Source organism: Pelmatolapia mariae, linkage group LG12, assembly GCF_036321145.2.
Source record: "Pelmatolapia mariae isolate MD_Pm_ZW linkage group LG12, Pm_UMD_F_2, whole genome shotgun sequence".
Taxonomy (NCBI): Eukaryota; Metazoa; Chordata; class Actinopteri; order Cichliformes; family Cichlidae; genus Pelmatolapia; species Pelmatolapia mariae.
This window is the reverse complement of record NC_086237.1, coordinates 12,912,825-12,924,274: the sequence shown is the minus strand read 5'-3', so window position 1 is coordinate 12,924,274 and position 11,450 is coordinate 12,912,825. Positions and strand designations below refer to the sequence as shown.

Sequence of the window (11,450 nt, the reverse complement as noted above, 5' to 3'; positions counted from 1 at the left end):
GCCACAGTGTTCCTTTGACTTTGGGACCCAGAAACGGTTAATGACGTCAAACTTAAAGACCTGATAACTATTTCAAACTATTTACAGAACACCAATAGGAAAGGGTGGTTTTGTTTTTTGTTTTTTTTTTCCATTTTTGCTCACAAGCGGAGAGTGCTTTTGAGCATTTACTAAGTTTTTACTGTTTCTTCTTGCAGTAAACATAAACAACGATAGTATTCAGGAAAAAACATTACATATATTTTTTATCATGACTCTGGTTTTACATGGCCTTTCAACACACTTTTAACATAAAAGTGAAGACTCAGGGTTGTCTTGGGTTGTTGCTATATCATCTTAAATTGGTCCTGTGATTGGTTTATCATGGCTATTTTTCCTCAGCAAATCAGCAGCACTTGTGCGATTGTTTCGCCCTGAGGACAGCTTCAACCGTCTGAGTGTTGAAAAATAGTAACGCGTCCACACCGTATTTTCTTGTTAGTAAGGGTAACTGCGTTGTAAAGACAGAAATAGTAATTAGATTACTAGTTACTGATAAAAGTACTTAACGCCGTTATTCACGTCACTGCTCATGTGTCTAAAAAAAGTTTGTAATATTGAAAACATAATGCGATGATCGGATTATTTAAATCCCAAATTTAATGCAAAAATAGTGCAAAGACAGCACTGTAAACACTAGAATGTTTTTGAAAAATGTTAGGGATTGATATATCTGCCTCAATTTTATACAATCAATACATATGACCTTTTAAATATTTGTTCATCATAAATCATAGAATATAAAAAAACAAGGACCCAGCTTTCAGGTTGAAATGTGAAGCCTATGACGATGTTTCTTCAACCTGCATCAGGCCAGCAGGAAGAGACTGACTGCAGAAATCTTTGGTTATATAAAAGATTGTTGGAAAAAGAGCTACAGATTTCATGTTCCATTCCACCAGTAAACAATTCACATTTTCAAGTCTCATCAGATTTATGTTTACTTTATAAATTTTAGCCCACTGGATTGTCCAGAAGGGAGATAAAGTAAGGTACGCTTTAGGGCAGCCCTAAGTTGTCCATCAATTGATTTGTAGTTTAAACAAAAAAAGAACAAAAACATTAGGAGTCCTACTACACAAGTGTAGTTACTGTTACAGGCATGTCAGCATCAACAAAGCTAGATCTCACAGACTGTTAGAGCTAAATAGAAAGGTCAGGTCAGTTTTTTATCTGAATATTATAAGCCACATTTAAATGCTTTTCAATATTAGTCTTTTTTCTTCATTTTGCATATTAAGATTTTTTGCACAGTTCATCCTGCTATTGTTTTGCTGTTATAAAGTGTGGGTAATTCTGCTGATGTGCTCAGGGTTAAAGTTAATCAGAAAAGGAGTTTGAAAAGCAACAGTTTTGTTTTTATAGCTGTTTAATGTGTTTTACTGATAGGAATAGATAACCCGGACTTGAACTGAAAATGTTTTATTTTCAAACTGTCAGTTTTGTGTACAATAAATTCCTTTCTTCAGTGTTTAATGTCTGCCTTGTTTTCATTATTGGATTACATCCAAGCTGCCTTTTGGAAATCACGAGTCAGAAACTTTATGTTCTACAGAAGAGGCAGAAGCTTATAGAAAACAATTGCTTTCAAAACACACAGGTCATGTGATTATGACAAAATCTGAAGTTTTGGTGCTCTTCACCCCAGTTCCAACAGGTGGCGTACCTGCTGCTTCAAGGTACTGCCAGGCACCAGAATTCACATTTTTATCAACTGGAGTGATTTGTAATATGATTTGTTTTAGATACTACCGCTTTAACTTATTAAATGTGCATGTGTAAAGAAAACAATACCCTCTCTCTAACCTGAATTTAAAGTGTAATCAAATAAATATTATATAAATAAATATTCTACTCGAATAATTGCTGGCATACAGATGGGACAAGGCAAGACACTGCTGGGTGAGCTCATATATGCACTTGTATAAGCAGAGAGAGAGTGGCACACTGAGCTGGAAACTTAAAAATTTCTCATTAAAAAATATCTTCCTCACTGTAACCGTTTATTCACATACTGTGATAAAAAAAAAAATAAAGCACACTGAGCTGAAAACCAACTGTAAACCTGTTTGGTTATTACAGTAAATGTAGTAATGTTACCCAGAGATATATTTGGGGGCTCACTTGTGAGGGATGGCGAGGATAACCCATCCCACGTCCACAGACTAAGAATTGAGCAAGAGAGAGGTGGTTTAGTGCAGCTCGAACTAGCTATTGTATCTCTACCCAGAAAGCCAGTTAGCGGCTAGCTGACTAAGCTATCAGAGTTAGCTCCAATGACAGACACAAGTTATAGCAAGGACTGCATGGGACATAACACTTTAGACAGGCGAGGCTGCTTGTGACATTATCCACTCTGCTATAGCCTGATTATAGACCCAGCACCCAAAAGCCTTCATTGCTATGTATGGGTGACTTCAACCATGTCACCTTTGGCTACACTGCTAACTTTCACACAGGGAGAGAATTGTAGATATACTGTATGCTAATGTTAAGGACACATACAGTTCCTCCTCCTTCCCCCGGCTGGTACGCCATGTTCCAGTGGCCTCCAGAATTACAGGCCTGTGGCAGTGACTTACACGTCATGAAGACACTGGAAAGATTCATCCATGACCAGCTCCAACCTATTGTCATGCCACAACAGGATCCCCTTCAGTTCCCCCACCAGCCCCGCCTTGGAGCTGAGGACACCATCATCTACCTGCTCAATCGTGTCTACGCCCATCTGGACCAGCTCTCTACCCTCTACACAACAGACTTCAGCCACTGCACAGAGACCTGCCATCTTCAGAAGTTTTCTGATGACTCTGTGGTGGTTGGATGCATGGGTGATGAGAGGGAGGCTGTGATTAAGTCTTTTGTCACATGGTGCAAGCAGAATCCTTTGCAGCTCAGTGTGACAAAGACCAAAGAATTGATTGTAGGGGTCCTCAGGAAGTACAAACTGGACTCCAACCTGCTGCTGACCTTCTACTGCTCGTCCATTGAGAGCTCGCTGACGTACTGCATCACAGCATGTTATGACAGTTGCACTAAGGCGGATAGAGGAGTAGTCAAGGCAACACATAAGATGACCTGCGGCCCTTTCCCCTCCTTGATGGACATCTATTCCTTCTGCTGCCTCAACAGAGCAACAAACATCATCAAGGACAGCTCCCACCCTGGTTTTGACCTGTTCAACCTGCTTCCCTCAGGGAAGCGCTACAGGTGCATCAGCACAAAGACTGACAGACTAAAAAATAGTTTCCCCCCAAATGCTATAACCACCCAGAACTCACACATTCACTCTTCTCTTTGGCTCTGACAGAGGCGGTCGCATCTCTCTCCCTCTCCCTCATCTTATCTTTCCTGCTTTGCTTCTTATGTCCTTGTCTAGTTTCGTCTACCCTTAACCCTCAGAGAGTCTCTCAGTCTTGTTCTCTAAAACCTAAAGATGGGCTCTGAGTACTGAGACTGTTCTTATTGAACACAGACCATTGATGGATGTGTAGATTGGCTGTAAAATTGAATGCAGCTCATTTGCACTAAACCCAAACAACCACAATTTCTCTCATCTAACTACCCAAGTTGCTGCTAGAAGGCCCTCAAGGCTGAGGCTGGCTGAAAACAACAAATTCTTCTCCCTTATAACGAGACTGTGTTATGACTCTCTGTGATACACCCTTCAAGGCCACCAAGGTTGGCTGTAGGAGAGTATCACTTCCTGTTCCTGCTCAAAAACAGTGTTTTTTGAGTAACTTATCTGCTTAGCAATTTAATTAAAAACTTTGAGATACATTCTTTTTTCATAGTATAATCTTCATGTGCTTCATCCAAAGCACACTTTCTGTGTACTCACTACCTAATTTATAGCCAAAGTATTCACTTACTGTGTCTTTACTGTTTCGCTAACTAACTTAGCTCATAGCCAACTCGCTCATAGCATGGCCTCTTCACCTGTCCCTCCTGCACTTTCCTGCTCATTGTGTCAGATGTTTAGTTACTCCTCTGCCTCATTTAGCAGTAATGATACTTGTAACAAATGTAGCATATTTGCAGCTCTGGAGGCCAGGATTACTGAATTGGAGACTCGGCTTCGCACCCTTCATTTACCTGCAGCTAGCCAGGCCCCTGTAGCTGGTGCAGCCAGCTACCATTCAACAGGCTGACTCCCTCCCCAGCCTGTTGAATGGTGGGGGAGGCCATAGTGTTTTACCATAGGCACATCCTAGGTGAAGGTTCTGTTTTTCTTGTTTAGTAAACTTCCTGCCTTTATGACCCTTTGGTGAGCAGGAGGTCACACAAACGCACCCACAAACACACAAACTCACTCACGTGCATACACACACACACACACACACACACACACACATATTCTCGCACATGCATACACACACATACAGTGCCTGACAGCATAGGGTTTTTTTTACAATGGGTGTTTGTGTAAACTGTGTGTGTCACGAGAATAAAAGACTGCAGGGGAAGCTCTTTCTGCGAAGTGGTCTGAGACCGAGGGCAGAAGGGCTGCTCTGAGATCCTTCCCGTGCTAGCATGTGAAAAACCGGTTATGCTGCTCATCTTGCTTCGTTAACGGGAATAAGTCTCTAAACCAGCGGGGCCTGTGGAAGTGCAGACCCAACAATATGACTATCCAGAGTTGGGACCAGGAAGCATAGTTGCAGTCTTACACGCCTCTCTGCAGCTTCTCTCCTCCTGTTACTCCCCCAAAACCCCATCTCCATAGAAACTGTGTCAGCTCCCAAACAGACAAAAAACAAACTAAAAACCAGCAATAAACAACTTAAACATAAAACATCACAAAGAAAGAACAATACAGCATTCTGTCTGATTTCTCAGACTTTTTATCTGATTTAGTGCTCAGCTCAGATAAAATAATTACTGTGGGTGATTTTAACGTTACAAGTAACGCGTTACTGTAATCCGATTACTTTTTTCAAGTAACGAGTAAAGTAAGGGATTACTAATGCAAAAAAGGTAATTAAATTACTGTTACTTTTTCGTAAGCACGCTGCGTTACTGCGTTACTAAAACAGTGATTCTTTTGTGAGTGTCTCATGACAATGACGTAAGCGAGTGCGACGTTCGTGGCAACAGCTGTGTGCAGATCAAGAATGGATAATATATCGAGTGCGGGAGAGAGTATGAGCGTGCAGCGTTTAAAGCGTGGAAGTACTGACCTTACTTTGAGTTTAATTCCGTAAAAAGTGACAAAAACATTAGCGTCCGCTGTTCACTGCGTGGGAAGAAAACTTCTTTTTACAGCGAAAAAAACCCCTTAACTTCCGAGCAAGCACCGAGTACGCTGCCACAGGAATGGGAAATTCACAGAGAAACTCGCGGATTCTTCCACTGATTGCTGCGGCACACCTGCACCAGGGCAAACCTCCACCTGCCCCACTCCTGCTATACAGGGGAAAATAGAGCAACAGGACTGCTAGTCTTTGATTTTATTTATTTTCTGCTGTGTTTTACTTGCATCTACTTGAAAGACTGAGTGTAAACACAAAAACCTATTTTATTTTATGTGCAGGAATGTGCAGAAAATAAGTTTAAATGTTAAACAAATTTCTTCCAGTCAGAGAATGTTGCATATAATTTAATTTTTGCTTGATGCATAAAGTTAAAAGATTAAAACTAATAAAACAAATTTTAAAAAGAGACTTTTCCATTTGATTACATTTTATATGATGGATTAGGCAGAAAGTAGAATTGGGCTGAAAGATTTATCGCTTTATCACCTATTCAGGTTGTAAATCATGTTTTTAAAAAGTAACTAAGTAACTAAATACTTTTGAAAATAAGTAATCAGTAAAGTAACGGGATTACTTTTTTGGGGACGTAATCAGTAATTAGTTACTGATTACTTTTTTCAAGTAACTTGACCAACACTGGAGCAGCTACCTGAACGCTACTCCAACAGAGGTCGATTATCTTGTTAATAATTTTACCTCCTCACTACGTACGACTCTGGATACTGCAGCTCCGGTGAAAACTAAGGTCTCAAATCAGAAGTACCTGACTCCGTGGTATAATTCTCAAACACGTAGCCTAAAGCAGATAACCCGTAAACTGGAGAGGAAATGGCGTGTCACAAATTTAGAGGATCATCATTTAGCCTGGAGAAATAGTTTGCTGATTTATAAGAAAGCCCTCCGCAAAGCCAGAACATCTTACTATTCATCACTGATTGAAGAAAATAAGAACAACCCCAGGTTTCTCTTCAGCACTGTAGCCAGGCTGACAAAAAGTCAGCTCTGTTGAGCCAACAATCCCTTTAACGTTAACTAGTAATGACTTCATGAACTTCTTCACAAATAAAATTTTAATCATTAGAGAAAAAATTACCAATAATCATCCCACAGATGTAATATTATCTACAGCTACTTTCAGTACCCTTGATATTCATTTAGACTCTTTTTCTCCAATCAATCTTTCTGAGTTAAATTCAATAATTGCTTCCTCCAAACCATCAACCCATTCCTACAAAACTGCTCAAAGAAGACTTGCCATTAATTAATGCTTCAATCTTAAATATGATCGACCTATCTCTAATAATCGGCTATGTACCACAGGCCTTCAAGCTGGCAGTAGTTAAACCTTTACTTAAAAAGCCATCTCTAGACCCAGCTGTCTTAGCTAATTATAGGCCAATCTCCAACCTTCCTTTCATATCAAAAATCCTTGAAAGAGTAGTTGTCAAACAGCTAACAGATCATCTGCAGAGGAATGGCTTATTTGAAGAGTTTCAGTCAGGTTTCAGAGCTCATCACAGCACAGAAACAGCTTTAGTGAAGGTTACAAATGATCTTCTATTGTGCTTGTCCTGCTAGACCTTAGTGCAGCGTTCGATACTGTCGACCATAATATTCTATTAGCGCGAGTAGAGCACACTGTAGGTATTACAGGTACTGTGCTGCAGTGGTTTGTATCATATCTATCTAATAGACTCCTATTTGTGCATGTAAATGGAGAGTGAGAGACACACTAAGGTCAACTATGGTGTTCCACAGGGTTCGGTGCTAGGACCAATTCTGTTTACATTATACATGCTTCCCTTAGGCAGTATCATCAGAAGACATAGTATACACTGTCACTGCTATGCTGATGACACCCAGCTCTATCTATCCATGAAGCCAGGTAACACACACCAATTAGTTAAACTGCAGGAATGTCTTAAAGACATAAAGACCTGGATGGCCGCTAACTTTCTGCTTCTTAATTCAGATAAAACTGAGGTTATTTTACTCGGCCCTGAAAATCTTAGAAATATGGTATCTAACCAGATTCTTACTCTGGATGGCATTACCTTGGCCTCCAGTAACACTGTGAGGAACCTTGGAGTCATTTATGACATTTATGACATGTCCTTCAATGCACATATTAAGGAAATATGTAAGACTGCTTTCTTCCATTTGCGCAACATCTCTAAAATTAGAAATATCCTGTCTCAGAGTGATGCTGAAAAACTAGTTCATGCATTTATTACTTCCAGGCTGGACTACTGTAATTCATTATTATCAGGATGTCCTAAAAACTCACTGAAAAGTCTTCAGCTAATCAGTTAATCCAAATGCTGCAGCAAGAGTACTGACAGGGACTAGAAAGAGAGAGCATATTTCTCCTGTATTGGCTTCCCTTCATTGGCTTCCTGTTAAATCCAGAATTGAATTTAAAATCTTGCTCCTCACATACAAGGTCTTAAATAATAAGGCCCCATCTTATCTTAATGACCTTGTAGTACCATATCACCCTATTAGAGCACTTCGCTCTCGCACTGCAGGCCTACTTGTTGTTCCTAGAGTATTTAAAAGTAGAATGGGGGGGGAGAGCCTTCAGTTTTCAGGCCCCTCTTCTGTGGAACCAGCTTCCAGTTTGGATTCAGGAGACAGACACTATCTCTACTTTTAAGATTGGGCTTAAAACTTTCCTTTCTGCTAAAGCATATAGTTAGGGCTGGACCAGGTGACCCTGAATCCTCCCTTAGTTATGCTGCAATAGACGTAGGCTGCCGGGGATTCCCATGATGCATTGAGTTTTTCCTTTCCAGTCACCTTTCTCACTCCTTCTCTCACCCCAACCGGTCACAGCAGATGGCCACCCTTCCCTGAGCCTGGTTCTGCCAGAGATTTCTTCCTGTTAAAAGGGAGTTTTTCCTTTCCACTGTCGCCAAAGTGCTTGCTCATAGGGGGTTAGATGATTGTTGGGTTTTTCTCTGTACCTATTATTGTACGATCTACTGTACAATACAAAGCGCCTTGAAGCGACTATTGTTGTGATTTGGCGCTATACAAATAAAATTGAATTAAATTAGGACTGTTTACTTTCGCCCAACTGGGTGAAGGGACACTCTCTCAGCTGAACACAGGATACACATACACATGCACACACACACGTATACAGACAGAGACATACACTCACCCCCCTCCTCCCTCCAAACGCCTCAGATACTTGCCCTCAGCGCAGAGATGCTGCAGGACAGGATGCTGCTGTCTACACTGGAAAACTCTCACCGCATACCCACCCCTGTTGCTTGTGATGTGTTCTCATGGTGTTATGTTGTAAAGATTCATGTGCTTTTTGTGCTGAGGAGTTTTTTTGTTTTCTGTTCTCATACTGATCTCCTACTAGAAGCTCGGTCTGAGAAGAGTTCTCTTTTTCTCTCCTCCACGGATATACTTGTTCATTTTATAAATTTTTAAAAATACTGTCCATATGTATGTAGTGCTGCAGAAACTATGCACCTCACCCACCTTTCTTCTCCCACACATTTGCACTGAGTAGGAGATGCTCTGTATGTCATTGTGGATCTGAATAGTGACAATAAAGGCATTCTGTCTATTCTGATTTTCTGGATATTTATATTTGAGCTATTTGTATATATTGCATCTATTTCTTATATTTTGCATTATATCATTATATTATATCATTGTCTTGGAGCAACTGTAACCTTATAATTTCCTTAGGATTTGATAAAGTATTCTCATTCATTAGAATCAGAATTTAGATTTTAACATTTTTATTTTTATGTGCAAATATTATTTTAATATTATTATTGTGTGTGATGGTGAAAAGCCCAAAGTTTCGGAAGAGGCATACAGGCACTGTGGAAAAAGTAAAATGTGTGTAAGTTCTCTAAAACTGTTTTTGTGAACACTTTTCTAAGTATGTTATCCTTTTAAAATGTGAAACATGATTTTATTGACATGTTCATCAAAGAACATGATTTTAATAAAACTTTTATTCTTATGCTTTGAAAGTATGTCAGATTTTCATAAAACATTCATTTGTATGTTATGTTTTTCTTACACCATGTGTAATTTTTATAGAACCTTTCTTTATTATATGTATAATCATGTATCTTCGAATATTGAATAAATATCTTTGGTTATTGAATAAATATTAGCCACTGTGGTGGGGTGTGGTCTGCGGTGCGGCTGCAAGGGAGGCGGACACACCTGGACGGCAATCATACCTCACCGGCAATCACACCTTGCTGGCTTAAAGTCTGCAGCCAGTGTGTGAACGACAACTGTGAATAAACCGTGAATAAAGTGCATGCTGAAAAGCATGGAAACATGGTCGGGTCTGCCGTGGATTAATTACAGCCACGTATAGCACTGATAAAAACAATGGCTGAAAGAAATGTTTGATGGAAAAAGGAAACACAGTGTTGTGCTGCTAAACTTTGAGGTTCTAAGTCACCAATGTTTAAATAAGAAAATGCCAAGAGGAGACTAACAGCCCTGAGTCTGCATGCAAAACATGAAAACTCCATAGCAGTGATACTTGTTCTTGCATAGGTGCACTTATTCTTTGTGGTATTGTGGTATTTTGTGGTATTGTTCAAGTGAAACAAGAAGATCTCATTTTAAAGTACATTTTTGCCATCCTGTGATCTCATTTGCCATATTCTCCTAACATCTTAGAGCTATTTCCAAGGGCAAGAATGTTTACGTAAGATTGTGTTTTAAATCAGGTTGTGATTTTAAAGTCAATCTCATAGCACTGACTTTACAGTAATGTACAACAATTGTAATAGTCATTTAATGTCAGTTATAATGAGTAAATTAAATCATGAAATTATGTTCAAATATTTAATAAAAAAGGCCGTGATGTACACAGAGCCATAGAAAAGGCTCTGGAGGTCTCTGTATATGTACATAAACCTGTTACAAAAAGTTCACCAAACTCAGACACACACAGAATGTTTTCCTTCATGTTGTGGTTGAACTTAGTGCAGCTGTAGGCTTGATAGGCTTATGAAAATAAAAAATAAAAAGAGCGCTTGGACACTGCTAGCATAATGGACAGGTTTTTGACGGGGCTCCCACACAAACACAAAGCAGGAGATGAAGCATCGCGAAATATGTTTCCAAACTAATTTCCTTTCAAGCCAAAGACTAGAAAATATGGTGAAGCATATCTTCCCTTTGGCTTCACCTGCACAAGTGCCAAGGTAGGTCTCCCCTGCAGAATTGGTTTTCCCTGGGTTGGGAGCACGCGCTGGGCTCTCCAAATTATGGACAAACAGTATCCCACATTCCTGATTTTTAGTTCACAAACACTTGTTGTAATGACTAACTACTCCTGACATTTTGGAGATGTTAGCTCTTTATACAGTAAAGTTACAGTGGAATACAAATAATATCAGACTGATCCTGCTGTAATTTGTTCCCCCACTTCAAATCACGGACAAACAGTATCCAACAGTTGTTTATGTTTTTTAACCCATTTTGCACAGAGAGGCATTTTTTGAAAAATGTATTGATAGCAATGTTGAATATTATTACACAGGAAAAAAACAACTACATGTAAAATAATTACACCATGACGCCTCTGCCTTTCTAAATGGAGGGAAACTAACTGTGTGTGTATATGTAAGCGTGTAAAACCTGAAGATAGTAAGATTAACAGTAACAGTATTTTGTCTCTATCTGCCATTCTGCAATTCATCTCATGTAAACAATGACGTGGCGCACAGCATGACGTGAAAAAAGGCACATACCTTTGTGATTCGAAGTGCCGTTTACGTGTGGACGAAAGGCCCAAACAGCTGCGTTTTCAAAAATACCCATGTAGATGTAAACGTAGCGTAAAAGAGTTAGTATTTATTGCAGTTTACTTGTATTTGCTTACTTGTGTGTGGTTGGAGGTTGTGTATGGGGGGGAATTGGAGGTGTTGGCCCCTCTGGAGGTGTTGTTTCTTGTAAAACAAAGGGGGGCCTAGCAACAAAAGTTGCCACTGCACTAATCCTACCCCCAAAAGGTTGATTCTGTTCATCTGGACGTAGCGTTTTCAGTGGGAGAAACGTTTTGTCACTATATTACTCTGTTTGTGTTGGGGGACCCAATCCTTGGGGTGAACCAATTTTTGGTGCAGTGTTTTGGGAATTAAAAGCCACAGCACC

At 39.8% G+C, this 11,450-nt stretch overlaps 1 protein-coding gene across 1 annotated transcript in view; it reads left to right on the top strand.

The window, feature by feature from the left end:
• The first annotated feature begins 2,575 nt into the window (after nt 1-2,575).
• Nucleotides 2,576-11,450, top strand: part of LOC134639268 (glutathione hydrolase 5 proenzyme-like) — a 53,942-nt gene continuing 45,067 nt past the window's right edge. The window contains exon 1 of the mRNA XM_063490388.2: nt 2,576-3,249. Coding sequence (XP_063346458.2) covers nt 2,576-3,249 — 674 coding nt within the window. The remainder of the gene's footprint in view (nt 3,250-11,450) is intronic.